This window comes from Phodopus roborovskii, unplaced genomic scaffold (genome assembly GCF_943737965.1).
Source record: "Phodopus roborovskii unplaced genomic scaffold, PHOROB, whole genome shotgun sequence".
Taxonomy (NCBI): Eukaryota; Metazoa; Chordata; class Mammalia; order Rodentia; family Cricetidae; genus Phodopus; species Phodopus roborovskii.
Window position 1 is genome coordinate 45,219,069 of NW_026126407.1, and position 17,613 is coordinate 45,236,681.

The 17,613-nt window shown below is 50.7% G+C and overlaps 1 protein-coding gene across 2 annotated transcripts in view; it reads left to right on the forward strand.

Annotated features, from left to right (window-relative positions):
* The window catches only part of Fgf18 (fibroblast growth factor 18), a 30,612-nt gene extending 13,225 nt beyond the window's left edge, over window positions 1–17,387 (forward strand). For both annotated transcript variants that reach the window (XM_051180980.1, XM_051180981.1), the window contains 2 exons: window positions 9,507–9,613; window positions 16,352–17,387. In XM_051180980.1, coding sequence (XP_051036937.1) covers window positions 9,507–9,613; window positions 16,352–16,618 — 374 coding nt within the window. In that variant the 3' untranslated portion in view covers window positions 16,619–17,387. The remainder of the gene's footprint in view (window positions 1–9,506; window positions 9,614–16,351) is intronic.
* Window positions 17,388–17,613: the final 226 nt, after the last annotated feature.

Genomic DNA, 17,613 nt, shown 5'->3' on the forward strand with positions numbered 1-17,613 from the left:
AAAACTCTATCACCTCAGGACTTTGGAGAGGATTCTGCCAAGATAGATTCTGGGCAAACACTAAACATGCAGACATTTTATTTAAAATCACTAGACCGGCCCAGGAGGCAATGGTGCATGCCTTTAATGTGCCAACACTTGGGAGGCAGAGGCAGGTGGATCTCCAAGTTCCAGGCCACCCTGGTCTACAGAGCGAGTTCCAGAACAGCCAGAGAGCTACACAGAGAAACCCTGTCTTGGGGGTGGGGATGGGGGTGAGGGGCAACAAAACAAAAGAAAAACAAAAACAAAAAACCCCCGAACAGCCTCTTTAAAGTTGCCAGACAGGAAGGGCCCAGGAGACCTCCTGGTCCTTGCCCATCTCTGGGATGCACCCATCCCCAGCCTTCTGCCTCCAGGGGCCCAGGTTCTAGAGGTAGTGGCTGGGGGCAGGGCCCTGCATGTGTGCAGAGCCTGCCAGCTTTGCCTTTCTGGGATGGTGCCCTATCGGCCCTGCCCGTTGCCATCAGGACATGACAACAAGACGAATAATTTCTTGGACCTTTTATCTTGGACACCATTTATTTTCCCACAGCCCCAGGGCAGGACTGACCTCATGGTAGGACCCTGAGTGAGGCAGCTGCAGCACACTGGGGGCTGGGCCGGGCCAGGCAGCATGGGCTAGGTCCTGGGCCCCAGCACCTCCAGGCCAGCTGCCTCCTCTGCTTCCTGCACAGTTATTCTTTATGCCTCCTCTCCTTTTCTCCCCTTCCTGTTTCTTGCCCTTTCCCCTCTTTGTTTTGGCCCATCTCTGTCCCTCCCTCCTCATGGCTGTCCTTCCTTGATCTGACCACAGCCTTCCTCCTTGCAGGGTTCGGACCCTGTCGCTCTTATGGGAGGCACCCCCAGATGCTGGGCCATGCATGGCAGACCCAGGTGGTGGGCAGACCCAGGTGGTAGTTTTCCCTGGGATCCTTTGCCCAGTGCTGCCAGGGAAGGGGCAGCTGGCTGGCCAGGCGGGAGGAGGTGCCCTCCTGGGGTGTCCCGGGAGCTCACTCTGGCCCCTCCAGGCTGGAGAGTACAAGTGGGAGGGGGTCAGATTCTGGTTGAGCCATCTGTCCACACCCTGGGAAGGGAGGCAGAGGCTGGGGAGGGAGAGGAGCCCAAAGTGGCCCATACACTCTGCAGAGGCTGCTGGCCTTTTGACATTCTCTGCCTCAACTGGGCCACTCTGTGACCTACACCTAGCACTTTGCCTTCTCTGCCCCTGGTTCTCATCTGTACAGTGCCATTAACATGCTCATGGCTCTCAGAGGGAGAGGTCTAGTTAAGATGTCCTGGCTGATCCGTGGGTTGGGGTGTGGTCTGAGTTGCTGCCACTCTGACCAGCACCCAGGTGGTGTTGATGGAAGCCTGCTTTCATTCTAGAACTGGCCTGGCTTGCTGCTCTTCTTGGCCTTCATCCTCTCTCTCAAGAAACATGTTTACATCATCTTCCAACTCCCCCTGCCCCCCAACACCCAGGGCAGCATGGGGCCTGTGGGCTGCCGCTGTTCCATTTGAATGTCCCATTAGAAACGCAGATGAGGCTGGGAGACCCCATCTGTGAGCCCTGGGAGAGGAAGTGAGACAATGGAGCGCACTGAGGCTTCCAATCTAGATGATCAATACAAATATTATTGGGAGGGTGATTTATGTGACCACGAAGGGCAGGAGGATGGGCTGCCTCCCTACATCAGGAGCTGCCTTGCTGGGGGAGGGGCAGTGGGATGCAGGGCACATCAGAACCTGCTATGTCTTCTCAGGGCTGGGTCCAGCCACCAGAGTCTTGTGATACCCACTTGGATTCAGAGCTTTGTGTTGTCTACTGAACCAGAAGTACAGTGGATGTCAAATGATCACCTGGAATCCTCAGCTTCCGGTCTGCCTGTCATCCAAGGCCTGGCCTCTGTGCTCGGTGCAGGACCCCTGGTCTGTGGACCCTCTGATCTTGCTGCTTCTTTCTTCATTCTAGTACTTTCTGGAAGGTGGTCTGAGCAATGAGCAAGGTTCTTTTGGACCAGCCATGGCTGAGGCTGCAAGGCCTCTGTTCCTATAGGCCCCTAGTCTCTGAGTCTGACCCCATGGTCCATTTTCTGTCCACCAGTCTAAAAATGCCACCCTACTGCTCAAAGATTCGTGTCACTTATAACCCAAGTCCTTGGATCAGCCAGAGGCCTGGGATGGTTCTGCTTATGAGACATCCCCATGCTCCCACAATCTCAGACGGTATCATCTTGTGTACTGTGCTATACCAGGCATGGTACCTTGGTTAGGCCAAGCACATTTCATCCAAAGGCCTAGGATGCTCTCCACCCACACATCCCTGAGACCCACCCTCTCACTCCTCAGGCCTCTCATCCGGGTCCCCATCTCTGTCTTCCTACTAGTATACTTTTCTCTTATGGCCTGGCATCCTGTAAGGTACTTCCCTACTCTGTCTCTCAGGAGATGCTGTGCTTCTGGGACTGTGCCCTGCCCCATCCCCAGGACTCAGAGGCAGCCACAGAGGGGTGATCAGGATTGCCCAAGTGCAGGGACACCTCTAGTGTACACCGAAGACTGGGGACAAGGTAGTCACCCCAGGACATCAGGGCAGGAGCTTCTTCTACACTTAGGAGGCACCTGGCCCAGTGTCCGGGCAAGACTTCCTTCCTTCTTCCTAGCTGTTTTTGCCTTGAGAATACAAAAATGGACAGGCCAGACTTCCCCTACAAGCCTTCTCATTTGACATGGGGTCTTTGCATCTCAGCTTAAGCCTCCCATCCTCTGGCCCTGCCTCCATCCCCAGGGAGCAGTGCCGTGTGGACCCCATGTTGAAAGGACTGTTAGCACTATAGCCAGGATCCAATATAGTTTCCAATCAATCTTATTGACCTTTTTCTTCCCTTTTACCTTTCTGGTGAGTCTATGTGGCCTGCAAACCTCCTCAGGAACTTGTAGAGAAGGGGAACCCTGGGCACCTGAACATGCGTGTGTAACAACAACAGGGTAATGTCTCCAGAAAATAACCCCACCCCTCTGCTTCTTTTCACCTAGCCCACCTTCAGAGGAAAGGGAGAGGTGACTGGGGACCTCTTGGTATTTTTGGTGGCAAGGACATTTCTTCATGTGAGGATATTGTCTGGAGAGGCCAACAGCTCTGTAATGTAGGAATGTGTCAGCTGGTTCCTCACGCACCTCTGCATGTGGCTGTCCCCAGCCTCTCCCCAGTGTGTGTGTGTGTGTGTGTGTGTGTGTGTGTAGGCATGAATTGGTCCTGGGGGATTTTCCTAGGTACAAGGAGATCTAACCCATCGTGCCTTAGTTCTCAGGATTGTCTTTCACTGAAGCAGTCTCCTCAAATCTCTCTGAGTCCATTGCCTCTGTGTCCCTTACCATTTCCCACCCTTTAAACCCGACTAAAAGTGGAGGCCCTGAATTGCTTTTGGGAAAGCCAGCTCAGGGTCACTACAGTGTCAGTCCATCCATCAGGACCCTTTCTGCCATTTGAGGTCCACACTGTTTGTTCAACTTTGCCCGTGTAGCTCAGGTTCAACCCCTTCCTGTCACAGCAAGCTCTGGAGTTGCAGTCTGTGTTCAGGTATTGACTATTGTTCTCTCTCTCTCTCTCTCTCTCTCTCTCTCTCTCTCTCTCTCTCTCTCTCTCTCCAGGCAGGCCTTGAACTTATGATCTTCCTGCCTAAGCTTCCTAGTCTGGTGCCATGTTTATTCTCCAGGCATATCAGAGAAGCAGAGGGAAAAAGTGCAACAGGAAGCTTCATAGAAGGAACTTTCTTCAGCCCTTTGCCCCTCCTTCTTAGAGGGTTTTGGGGAGTCCTTTTCCTTTTCTGTCTATGGCCTGAGTCTAGCCCTGAGTGCTCCCATGGGCTTCCCCATCTCCCCATGTTGACTTCAGTGTCCTCTTCAAGGTGACCCGGGTATTCCTGGGAAAGGAAGGAGTCACCCCTGAATTCTGTCCCAGTAAAGCAAAGCTAGAGAGAGGATTCCGACTGCCCCAGCCAAGTCTCATTCACCTGGGCAAAGGGATGGGCGGGGAAAGCAGAAAGTGGAATGGGCATGTTAAGACCAAGACTTTGGAGCCGGGCTGCCTGGGTTTGATTTAGCACCTTTGTGCAAACTGCTGGAATCCAGTTCCTTTGCCTGTGAGATGGGCAATGACAGCAGTGATGATGCCATGGGGTGGTTGCAAGGGTTAAATGAGGTAGTGACCATGGCCCAGAACATCACGAGCCTGACAGGGTGTGGTGTGAGTGACTGTCTTTTCCTAGAGGGGCTGAAGCCGAGGAGGCACAGCGTCACCTATTCCTGACACATTTACTTTCTTTGTCACACAGCAAGGGATTTTTCTCTGTCACCACGGCTGGGGATGTGTGGGCAGGAGTCTACAGTTCCAACAAGGCATGGACAGTGTAAGATGTCACAGCAGGAGGGAGTAGAGTGATGAAGGACACTGAATCAGAAGCTGATTAAACTCGTCATCACCAACTCTATGGTCTGAAACATGTCGCCTCACCATCCTGAATCTTCCTTTAGCTCTTGAATCATGTTAGTCATTGCCTACGTCACAAGGCTGTAATGTAGTAAGTGGTCATTTACTATGAGCCAGGCCTGAGCTGGGTGCTACAAAAAAAGCAGGGGGATAAGGACAGCTGTCCCGTCTTTAAGGTGGCTTACCAGCTAGTAAGAAAGGATACAGAGTGGAAAAGGTGGCAAAGTGTGTTAACTTGCTATTATTAGAACAAAATATCTGAGGTGGTCAAGTTAAAAAGAAGAAAGGTTTACTTCGCGTTCAGGTTTGGAGGCTTAGTCCGAGATTGGCTAGTCATTTGTTCTGCCGCCTGTGGCAGGTTGGAACGCTATAGCTTGAGTGTATGGAAGAGGAGGCTAGTCTCATGATGGCTAGGAAGCAGAAAAAGAGACAGCAGAAAGAGAGGCAGGAAGCAGCATGTTACCTAACATCCTCGCCTGGACCTAACATCTGAAAGGGCCTAGTAATGTTTTAAGCAGGCAACTAAGCCTCCCACACATGGGCCATGGGGGAACATTTAACATTGAAACAGTATCAATAAACAGTTTTAGAGTGCTGGAGTAATGGACTAGAAAGAAGGCTCAGCAGTTAAGAGTACTTGCTGTTCTTCCAGAGGACCTGGGTTCAGTGCCCAGCACCCGCATGGCAACTCACAATTGTCTGTTGCTGTAGTTCCAAGGGATCTAACACTCTCACATAGACACAATAACAATGCACAGAAAAAAAAAAATAAAAAGAAATAGAGCGCTGCAATGTGGCATGGGAATTGTCATGTTCTGTGCTGGGGAAGGTGGTGCTAATACCAGACAGTACAGTCAGGGAAGGTGTCGTCTGTCTTAGTAACTGTTCTACTTGGTGATGGCCAAGGCAACTCTTATAAAATGAATCATTTAACTGAAGGCTTGCTTATGATCAGCATGGCAGGCATAGCTCTGGAGAAGTAATTGAGAGCTATATCCTGATCTGAAGGTGGGGGTGGGGAATGGGGGAGAGAGACAGAAGCAGAGAGACACAGAGAGAGACTGGGCCTGGAATGGACTTTTGAAACCTCAAAGCCCACCCCCAGTGGCACACTTCCTCCAACAAGGCCACACCTACTCCAACAAGGCCACACCTCTCAATCCTTCTAATCCTTTCAGACAGTGCTACTCTCTGAAGACTAATCATTCAAATATAGGAGCCTATGGATCCATTCTTATTCAAATTACAGCATCTCTAAGGAGATGATGTTTGGCCACCTGGGGTGATGACATTCAACAAGGAAGGTTTGGGCAAAGCAACTTCCAGGTAGAAGGATAGCAAGTACAAAGGGCCTGCAGCAGGAACTAGGTGTGTCAGAGAGATAGCAAAGGAGCCAAAGTGCTTGGGAAAGAGGATCAGCAGGGGCAGATGATGTGGGTCCCAGTGACGAGTTAGGATTTTCTCTAAGTTGCTTGGGAATCCTGGGAAGTTTTTCAACAGGGAAGAGACGTGTGTGTGTGTGTGTGTGTGTGTGTGTGTGTGTGTGTGTGTGTGTGTGTGTGTGTGTAGTCAGAGATCCATGTCATATATGTCTTCCCCCAATTGCTATCTTTAATTTTGAGAAACAGTCTCTATTATTATTATTACTGTTAGTTTTCAAGATAGGGTTTTTCTGTGTAGCTCTGGCTGTCCTAGAACTCATTAGGACCATGTTGACCTTGAACTCACAGAGATCAACCTGCCTCTGCCTCCTGAGTGCTGGGATCAAACCACCACCACCGCCCTTTGAGAAACACTCTTACTGAACCTGGAGATCACTGTTGGCCAGACTGTCTGTTTGCTGAGCTTTGTGAATCTTCTTTGGGGTTGCAGATGTTCGCCACTATGCCCAGCTCTTACATGGGTTGTTGGGATCCAAACTCAGGTTCTCACTCTGCATGGCAGGTTCTGCACCTTCTCGGCCTCATCAGTGTTTTAACAGGACGCTTCCAGCTGATGTGTGGAGGGAAGACTGGTGAGGGCAAGAGTGGCAGAGGGAGGTGACTGGTGGAGGAGGGATGGCAAGGTTGTGTCATTCCCCCAGGCCAGCTGCAGGCTCTGCCAATGGAACTGAGCCAAGATGAGGCTTCTGCTCCTGAGAGCAGCATCTTCGGAGCTTGGCTCTCAGAAGCTGGTGGGGGATGAGGAGGATCAGGAAGGCTATGCAGCAAACCTAGCTTGGGTGGAGTGTCTGTTCCTCTTTCTCTCCTGCTGCTGATGCTGCTGGCCTATCACTCCCCAAAGACTTTACATAATTCTGGCCTGGCTCCTGCCTCATTATGTCATTCTCTGAGTGGAGTCTAGGTCACTCTGCTGCACGCTGTGGTCAGGGTGGGTAGGAAGAACAGACTGCTAGTGGCTAGACTCACACCCTGCCTAGGCTGGATGGGGGTGGACTGGCCTGTGGAGGGTGGAGTTGAACTGCAGCCCTAGTCTCTCTGCCCCAGGCCCTTTGGATGTTCACACCCACCCTGGGGATGTGGTGGGATGGGGGAGATGGCCAGGGTCCCTGCTGCTGAGAGGTGGGGCAATGTTAGGAGTGGCTTTGAGAGCCAGCCAGCCCTGCAGTTAGTCCTCCTGCTGGGCTGTTGCTGGGCACCTCACTTGCTTACCCTGGGAAATGAGGACAAGGACCCCTTACTCTATGTGGATGTGGGGGGAGCTTTAACTGTAGCCTATGGAAGCCAATCTTGTCCATAGAGGACATACTTGGGGGCAGATAAGAGAATGATGTCCTGCGCCTTTCCATTAATGACAGTTTCCCTGGTTTCAGTAGAGTCTGCTTTTCTCCTAGGCTTGACTCCTGGGTTCCAGAAAGAAACAGAATGGGGCTGAACTCCACCCCCTTGCACCAGGGAGAAAACTGAGGCTCAGAGAGGGGTGGGGTGATCTGCTCAGGGTTTAAGTCATATAGTGTGGGATGGCAACAGACCTACGGGCATTCTCAGATGCCCTGTCTGGTGTGGGTTGCCTGCCCCAAGAAGGTTGAGTAGGTTCTGAGCAGGGGTGGGGCCTCGGGAAGCAGGCTCCCTCCCTTTCTCATGTGAACATGTGGGCTCGGCCCCTCGGTGCACTTTTCTTCCAGGAAAGGTTCAACTTTGTAGCTTTTAGGAAACTTAAAATGAAGATTACTGAGTTTCCCCCTAGGATGGGCACTTTCATGCTACAGGGCCTCCCAGGCTCTATTGAGGGGGTCAGGATAATTCTCCCCAGTTCACTGGTGAAGACCCTGTGGCCCAAAGCCACACAGAAGTCAAGTAGAGCCTGGGAGTCAAGTCCATATTTATGCATACCATATACATTGAAGCTTCTAGAACATTCTCACTATGGGAGGCATGAGATTTGCCAGGAGATGGTAGAGCAGTCTGGGAGCAACTGTGACTTTCCCTCTGGGAGCTAAGTGAATAAAGAAAGGACAAGGGGTTTGAATGAGGGTAAGTAGGGTACATCACGGCCTTGTTCATGTGCGTAACTCAGTGTTTACTGGGAGTGGGGGAGGTGGAAAGAAGAACGTGCCCCACCTTGCTCCCAGAATTACAAAATTCTTGTTAGGTCTTTAAATTTTATGTAAATTCTTTTTTTAAGGTGGGAATCATATTTTAATTAGAAGTGGTGTCAAAGGAGGGCTAGATTAATTATAGAAATCCCAAGTTCCAGGTGGTTTCAATTTTCACAGCGGGGCTCCAGGGCCTATATTTGTAAATGCTTTTTATTAAAATCATACCTAGTGTATTTTAGGGGCACCGAGGTACACTCTTTGTGGCTCCATCGATACTCTACTCAGGAATTTGGGGCTATGATTATGGAGAAGCAAGTCCCTTGTCACCGAAGTGAAACTTTTGTAGCCAAGGGAGGGGCTGGTGCTGGGAGTGAAAGGTCACAGCCAAAGAAAACAGCCATGGGGGAGGGGAGTGGGAATGGAAAATGGGTCATGGTGGTTCAAGACCCGGAGAGTGAGACCTCACCCCAAGTCACACTGAATACTACAGCAGGACATGTGGGCTGGCTAGAGGGAAGGTCACTGATGCCTCTGTCCGCCAGGGGCTTAGGGGAGCAGTGTGGGCACCTCCATTCTGACATTCTGACACTGAGGCCAGGATGGGTTCCGGTCCTGGGGGCGGGGAGATTCTAGTCCCCATCAGACCTCTGTGCTCTTGAAAGTTACTTACCCATCTCTGATGGCCTCAGTCATGGGGAGGGAGATTCTGAACGTGGACTCTTTCCCAGGGTTTGGCACCTTCACCTTCATGTCTTCCTGTGTCAAGTGGCCAGGTCAAAGGTGCCAAAACTGCCTTAGTAGGGAGGCCAGATGTTTGCCCTTGGGGAAAAGGACATGTGACCTAACTTTTGAAGGAAACAGCATGAGGTCCCAAAGGCTGTGTGTGTGTGTGTGTGTGTGTGTGTGTGTGTCTGTGTGTGTCTGTGTGTGTCTGTGTGTATCTGTGTGTGTGTCTGTCTGTGTGTGTGTCTGTATGTGTGTGTGTCTGTGTGTGTGTGTCTGTGTGTGTGTGTGTGTGTGTCTGTGTGTGTCTGTGTGTGTGTGTCTGTGTGTGTGTGTCTGTATGTGTGTGTGTCTGTGTGTGTGTGTGTGTGTCTGTCTGTCTGTCTGTGTGTGTTTGTTCGTTCCCTTGGTTACTTCTCTGGGTATTCTGTGTGACTGTTGGTTCCGCTTCGGGGAGTGGAGTTGAGGGGCAGGGAGGTGTATGAGGGGTGTATGAGGGTGAAGGGCCACAGACAGAATTCCTCTCAGACTGGAGCATGGGGGCAGTGGGGGCAGTTTCCCTCCCTCATCCCAGAATCAGGGTATTTTTATGGAACCTACCAGAATCTTCCTCCATGCTTGTCATTGGGGAAGTGAGGGACCAGGGGTAAGGTCAGGGAGATATTGCTGTGTCTTTAGACTATACCATTGCCGCTGGTTAAAAAGCTTCTTTTATTCTCCTTCTGCCTTTCGAAGCCCAGCTCCTAGTGGAGACAGATACCTTCGGGAGTCAAGTCCGGATCAAGGGCAAGGAGACAGAGTTCTACCTGTGTATGAACCGAAAAGGCAAGCTCGTGGGGAAGGTGAGTGATGAAATCCTGGGTACTTGGGGGTCCATTCAGCCAGCTTCAGAGAACTGGCAAAGCATATTCAGGGTCCTGTTACCCCCACCTGGAACACAGCTCTGATGTATACATGGATGAGATCAGCATCGCCCGATGGCATTTCTTCCTGGCATCGTGGTTTTTGTTTCAGTGCCATAGAGCTCTGGACTCTGCTGGAGAGGGATGTGGAGCTCTACTTTGTTCTGTAGGGAGAAGCCCATGGGGGCAGCCAGCTCATGTGCTCCTGGTATCTGAGAAGAGGGAACCTGTAGCCCATGGATTATGACTGCAGGGATCAGCTAACACTCCTCAGGGGTTGACAGTAGCAGCAACAGTCCCCAGAGGCAGAGCTAGGGTCCACGGTTCTGTCAGTTCATGAAGATTTTGTTTCTTTGAAACAGGCCAGAGCTGCAAGTGTCCAATTAGTGTACATGTGTGTGATGTGTATATGCATATGTACGTGTGTGTGTGTGTGTGTGTGTACACTCACTTGCTGGACTTGGATGCTCCCTGAAGTCTGCCCTTCGTCTCTCTTCTTTACATTCTCATGTGCTTATTTGTGAAGGTCACTGGCTTGTTTCTCCCAGAGGTTCAAGAGGAAGATGTCACCCATAGTAGCTCTATAGTGAAGTCACCTCCCTGTCCTCTGCTCTCTTCAGGGACTGTCCCTGCTTCTGTACTGTACTGAGGGTAAAGTCTGTCTGGATAGGTGTCATGGAAAATGGGCCTCTGCTTAGGAACAAGGTCTTGGGGATATTGGTTCCATTATACCTTGTTGGCATAAGGGGAGAATGATCAGTCTTCTTGAAGCAATACTTGATTTCTTGAGCCTTTAGCCCTTCCTTCTGCCTCCTTACCCCTGGGTCAAGGACCAAGGAATTCATACATTGACGATTTCCTTCTTTCTCCCAGGAATTGGGCAAAAAATACTTGCAGATAATTTTGGCAGGTTGGCACCACAGCCATCCCCATTTCACAGGTGGGAAAGCTGAGGGTTGGCCACATCCCTGGGCTCTTGTGCCAGGTCCCATCTAGCATTAGGCAGGATTCAAAGCCCGGTTTGGAAGGGAACGATTCCAGCCACACACCCATACCAACCCAAGCTGCAAAATAATAGTAATTTGAAGAGCGTTGGGATGCCGAGGAGTGGTTTCAATTAGTGATTCACTTTTCTCCGTCACAGGCTGGCCGGCGAGGGGGTCGCTGAGCCGCTAGGGCGGCGAGCAGGGGCGGGTGCCGGGTCCCCTGGCCCATTCAGTCGTCCCATCTTGGCCAGCAGTTTCCTGCAGCGGCAGCCCAGCCCCGCGTCAGCGCTTTGTTCTGCTGCCCGCCTGGGCCTCCTCCCAGACCAACCTGCTTTGGGTTTGAGCCTTGATTTTCCCCTTTGCTCCCTCTGTGCCCAAAGCCTGCGCCTCCCGGTGCCGCCTCCCTGCCTGAGCTCTTCCCGGCATCCTGACCCCCAGGAGTACTATCATGGGGTCAGGAGAACGACAGGTTCCCTCAGGCTGCATCCCTGCTGCCTCCCGCTGGCTGGCCGCTGAGTCACTGCTTCCACAGGAGCCGGCTCTGATTTCCTGCCCCCTTGCCCTCTCTCAGGTCATTAATATTGGTGACGGTTCATCTGGCTTCAAGGCACAGCAGCGAAGCAGGCCCGGTCCCCTGTCTCCATCTCTGCACCCTCCTTCTAGCACAACTGCCTCTAACACCCTTCTGAGCCCAGGGGCTTAGTGGTCCCCCATCTACCTGTGCTGGGTGGGGCGGGAATCACACATTTGGTAGTCTGCCATGACACCCTCCCTGCTCACTCGAGCTGGGTCCTGGGGGCGGGGGAGTGCCCCTCTTTAATGGTTGGGTGTGTCTCCTCCTTACAGTCTCATAGCTTTCCAGATATTGCTGCCCCAACCTTCATTGCCTTGCTTGGGAAACTTCGGGCCCCAGCTGAATTTGCCCTCCTCCCCTGGATCAGCTTAGGGCTCAGCTGGGCCTCTCCACATTCCTGGAAACCTATGCCCTAGGCTCTCTGAACTGCTCACACCCACTCCCTGGATATGGATTTAGGGCTCCTGCGTGAGCCTTCCTAGCCCTTATCCTGTTTTCTCCCTGGACCTTCAAGGGTCTCTAGACTTCCCTAGCCACTAGTTAGCTGTCTATGCCCACCCCACTCCACCCCAATTCTCCTCCAGACTGGGAGCCTTTACAGAGTCTGAGGGGTGCACAACACAGAAACAAAGATATTGGCTCTTGCTTTCTGAGATGACTCAACCTCCTGCAAGAATGATGCTTACCAGGCCAGGGGTCCTGGTGTCCTGACCAACGAGGTGTGCTGAACCTTGTCTGTAAGGGGGCTCATACAGGCATTTAAGCGTGTTCTGCCTTAGTGTTAGTCCCTTCCTCCTTCCCTTTTCAAAGACAAGTTTATTTTTCCTTACGTTTTGAGACATAGTCTCCTCCCTCAAGGGCTATTCTGGAACTCTGGAATTCCTATGTAATTAGGATGACCATGGACTCCTGATCCTCCTGCCTTTACCTCCTGAGTGCAGAGATTAGAGGCATGCATACCTACCCCTGATTCATGGGGAGCTGAAAATGTACCCCGAGTTCTGTGCATGTTAGGCAGGCACTGTATGGACTGAGCTACACCCCCAGTCTGAAGCCAGGCCTTGGTATCACTACCGCACCCATGGACCTCTGGCCTCTGCTTGATGTTCCCTCTCTCTGTGTTATAGGTACCAGCCTTGCACATCTCTGGCCAGAGCAGGGGTCATGCATTGAGCCCTGAAAACAGCTATTTCAGATGCACTAGCCATTGGCTGGTGTCTTTCCCTCTATTTATCTTGGAGCCCTGCATGCTCTGGTAGCTTGCTCCTGGCCACCTCTCTGAACCTATTCACTTGGCCAGAAGGTAGCATAGTCCAGAAAGAATTGCTGAGCATCTCCTGTCATGTGCTAATCAGAATTTCCCCATCTGTCCCCACCCTCCTGCCTGTCCTTTGGGAGTAATAGAGCCTCAGAGTCTTTTAGGCCAGGGGATTAAGGCCACTTTGGTTGTAAGTCACTGAAAAACTCAATGTTTTCAGCGGAAGGGAATTTCCCCCCCAGTAGATCTAAAACCTCTAGGTGTTAGATGAGGTGTGATTTCATGATGTCATCAGGATTTGGGTCACATAGAAGGGCTGTGATTCACTGGAAGTCAGGGGTGAGAAGTGTGGTTGGAGGAGAAGGGTAATCTCCACTAAACTTCCTAGGCTCTAAGGTTACTCTTTAAAAGTGGGTGCCCTTGCTTGCCTTAGCTGGCAGGTCCTGAAGTTCTGAGGTGCAGCCCAAGATTTGATTTAATTTTTTAATTTTTTTATTTTTTTTTAAAGATTTATTTATTTATGTATACAGTGTTCTGTCTGCATGTATGCCTGCATACCTGCAGGCCGGAAGAGGGCACCAGATCCCGTTACAGATGGTTGTGAGCCACCATGTGGTTGCTGGGAATTGAACTCAGGACCTCTAGAAAAGCAGTCAGTGCTCTTAACCTCTGAGCCATCTCTCCAGCCCCCAATTTAATTTTTTTTTAAATGTCAATGTAGGTGACATGATCAGTGAAAAAGCAGTAATGGCCAAACTCAGGTGTAGTCTAATGTTAGCCTCTTGGCCTTTCTGGCTGAGTCCGTGGTGGAGAATCTGTGCTCATCCCTGGCTCCCAAGAGCCTGTCTGTGCCCTGTGGTGTCGGGACCAGTCTAGAGCCCAGCTTCCCAGCCTCTGAACATAGTAAACACAGATGTATATGGAGCCTACATGCCCGATCTATGCTACATTATCACACACCCAACATTCACTTTGTGCCCATGTTTTACTATGTGACTGTGGTGGCTCTCTGGGAGGTGATGAATTTTGGTGGCCATCACTCACTCTGCCTCTTCTCTTCTCCCCATGGACTTCTCCAGAAATGGACATGAGACAAGTATGCTAGGGGCCATTTTCAAGTGCCATGACCTTGGGCAAGCCCTTTTGCCTCTTTTAACTGTTTCCTTTCTCTAGGCAGAGTCAATCTCAGTGACTTAAGAGGGTAAAATGACATAATGCATGTGGGAATGTCTGGCCTGTGGTCAGCAATCAATAAATACTGAATGAATGAGTAGGGAGACCAAGTGGGCCAGTAGACCTCTCACGCCCTCGGCTTGCTCTGAGAAGCACATCTGAGAGACACTGTAAGGGATTCAGAAAGTAGACTCTCTTTTCTTTCAGGTGCTTTCATGTGTCACCCACTCACTCCATCCTTCTTGGTATGGTTCTCATTCATTTGACCACAAACCCCATCTTGGGCTAAGGCCTGTGCTCAGCTCCTAGAGTAAGTCAGATGCAGTCCTGGTCTCAAGGAGCTCTTGGATAAGGAGGAGGCAGGTGGATGCAGATAGTCCATGGGAGCATGGGGTAGGAGAGAGGTGGGTACCCAGGGACTTGACAAAGATGGGGTGTGTGAACTTGTAGAATTCTAAGTACATGTCTAATTTGCTTCAAAGGACTGGGAAGCTGGGCTCTGGGCTGGTTTCAACATCCCAAGGTGCAGAGGGGTTCTTGGGAATCAGTGGTGGAGCCGATGATGAGTAGTGTCTCCACTGTGGACTTGGCAAGAAGGGCTAAGAGGCCGAAGGCAGGCCTTTCCTGAGTTAGATCATGCCTCTAGGCATTGCCTAGAGAGTAAAGCAGCAATCAAGGGTGGCTTCCCAGAGGAGGCAATTACCTTGCTGAGTTTTGGAGGACAGAAAGAAGTAGGACGGCGTTGTCTAGTTTTGTTCAGGTTGCTTTGACTTTGATGAAGACCATGTAAAGAGTTGGATGAGGAGCTTCTAGACCTTTCAGTGAGAGTCCTAGAGCCAAGAGATTACTGGCTTTAACCTGCCTTACACATGTTTTTCTGCCTTCCTTTATAATAGTCTTACTATTATTACCCAGGCTGTCCTCTCAATATCATGTGTGTCTTGAACCTGCCCTCTGTCTGTTCTGAAGCTGGCTTGAAAGAACATTTCCCAGAGAGTCTCTTTAGCCAGGCTTTCTGCAGAGTTCAGCACTCTGTCTGCAGAGACTAGGCTTGCCCTTCTCTCAAAGGTGAATGTCCCTGGAAGCTCCTGCCAGTTTTCCACTTCAAACAAAAGGCTGGAACCCGCACCCCAGTCTCCACACACAGCCAGACCGCTGGGCTTCCAACTTGGCTGGGCAGTCGTCCGGAACAAGGAGTGGGCCCGGCCTAAATTTGGAGATGTTAGCTGGAAACGTGTGCTGCTAAGTCAACCTATCCAACTTCGAGTTCCCCACTCTCTCCCATCGAGCAATCACTGCTCCAGGAGGAGGCTTCAAGGTCTTATCATCATCTTTTGTTCAGGATAGTCCTAGCAGAGCCATGTGCCCTTCAGAAACAACCAGGAGAGTCCCCCTGTGTGTCAGACTCATTTGCAAATGTCACTTTTCATGTGTCTCTATGATGAAGAAGTCATTGTACCCTTTTGCCTGGTGAGGAATCTGAGTTTTGGAGGAAGGTCTTGGCCACCCTGAGGTTATAGGATATGCTAGGGTTCATTTGGCTTTTGGCTCCAAAGTCAGTACTCTTTGCCCTGAGTATCCAGTCTCTTAAGACTTAGACATCTGTTCAGGAACCTGAGACCCCAGGGCCCCCTTACGAAGCATGTGGAGTTTGGCCATGCTGGGTCTTATTTTTGGATGGTTCCTAGCTTGCTTCATACCAAGTAGTAGAGTGTGCCACATCCCTCATCGAGTGTAGTTTGTGTTGAACTTTGTTGTAGAAGAGTTGAACGGCAGATCTGCCAGGACCCATTTCTCTTACATGATAGATTAAAACATCAGCTGAGTTAAAGGAAATGAGACATTGTTGGCCTAGATGGTGGTGAGGTAATGAGACCTGCAGATGCAGCTGTGTCCAGAGCCCAAGTGCAGTGACCAGGGCTCCTTGGTTTCTTCATTCTCCTGCTTGGCCTGGTTTCCTCAGAGCTGGCATCTCTGACCAGCAGGGTTCCCTTTCTTGTTGGTAAAATGGCTGCCCTCATTTCAGCCTTACAAATACTTCAAGTTTAAACCCATTTTCTTTTTTTGTTAGTTTTCTTTGGGGCACTGCTGGTTGAATCCTCATAGTGGGATGATTGGTGGGCTTGGATGACATGTCTGGGAGGGGCTACAATTTGATTGGATAGATCTGTTGCTCAAGTAGGGATGATATGGAGCCTACAGATGAGGCAGGAAACTAAGGTGGATTTCCACCAGACAATGGTACTCTGCTCCCTAGGTGGAGGGCTGAGGAAGATGTGGGGCCTTTAACAAAGGTCTATTTGCATGTAAAGAAGCAGAGATTAGGACCTTTCTGCCGTGCTGTCCCTGCCCCAGCCACATCCCAGCACCCACCAGTAGAGCTTCCGGCCTACAATTTCTTTTCCCTCTATTTTGTGAAATCTAGTTTTAAGCAGAGCTTTATTGGCATATGATTACCTGCCATGTCCACAAGGCATGTGTGCTCATGCCTGTCTTCAACCCCTCCTCTGGCGAGTTGCTAGTGAGTGCTATGAGGTTGGGAGCTGAGTGAAGCTTCTCTAGACCTGGGTGTGAAGCTCCCCTCCCCCATACCCATTACCAGCACTGGGGTTGTATGTAACTCTGCTGTAGCTTAGCAGGCATCATTGACTTTCCTTTCTTTGACGCTCCTTCTCTCTTTCCTGCAGCCTGATGGTACTAGCAAGGAGTGTGTGTTCATTGAGAAGGTTCTGGAAAACAACTACACTGCCCTGATGTCAGCCAAGTACTCAGGCTGGTATGTGGGCTTCACCAAGAAGGGGAGGCCTCGCAAGGGTCCCAAGACCCGGGAGAACCAGCAAGATGTGCACTTCATGAAGCGTTACCCTAAGGGACAGGCTGAGCTGCAGAAGCCCTTCAAGTATACCACCGTCACCAAGCGTTCCCGGCGGATCCGCCCCACTCACCCTGGCTAGGTCCGGCCACACTCACACCTAGAGAACTACACCAGAGGAATATTTTTACACGAAAAATAAGGAAGAATCTCTATTTTTGTACATTGTGTTTAAAAGAAGACAAAAACTGAACCTAAAGTCTGGGGGGGGGGGTAGGATTCTACCGTTGACCAGAACCCCATGACAAAGGACTCGCGAAAGGGGACTGCTGTCAACCCACAGGTGCTTGCCTCTCTCTAGGGGGTGACAATTCAAAACTCATCCCCAGAGGAGGACTTGAATGAGAATGACGCTGCGAGAAACCAAAGTCCTTTCCCCAAAGGTTCTGAAAGCAAAACAAAAACAAACAAAAAAAATAGAAAAAAAAAAGTAGTGCCCCTCCCCCACCCTAGCCCTTCCTTCCTCCCTCCCCCTCTCCCTGCCTTAGACTCCAACAAGAATCGCTCTCTGGTTTGCAGTCATTTATTTATTGTCCACTGCAAGCTGTCCCGCGACACCGCGCAGGGAAGGCGCCCCCCCCTGAGAATTCTCCGCGCCTCGACCTTCCGACGACAGACGCCTCGTCCAATCATGGTGGCCTGCCTTGCCCGCAGTTCTGGAGGATGCTGCTATGGACCTTCCGTGACTCACGTGACCTAGTACACCAATGATAAGGGAATATTTTAAAACCAGCTATATTATATATATTATATATATAAGCTATTTATTTCACCTCTCTGTATATTGCAGTTTCATGAACCAAGTATTACTGCCTCAACAATTAAAAACAACCCACAAATTATTTAAGAAACTGATGAGGAGTGTGGTGGCTGGGGGGCGAGGCTCTGGCAGGGTAGTTAGTCTCTTTGTGCTTCCTTCCTATTGGTCTTTGTGCTGAGGGCTGGGCCCTAAGCATCCTTTCACCACCATGGCTGTGTGCTGGGGGGGCACTATTCTAGGCACTGAACCAGCAACCTCACAGCAGATGGGAATCAGTTCTCCCGTGTCGATTCTACCGTTGACCAGAGGGGATCGAC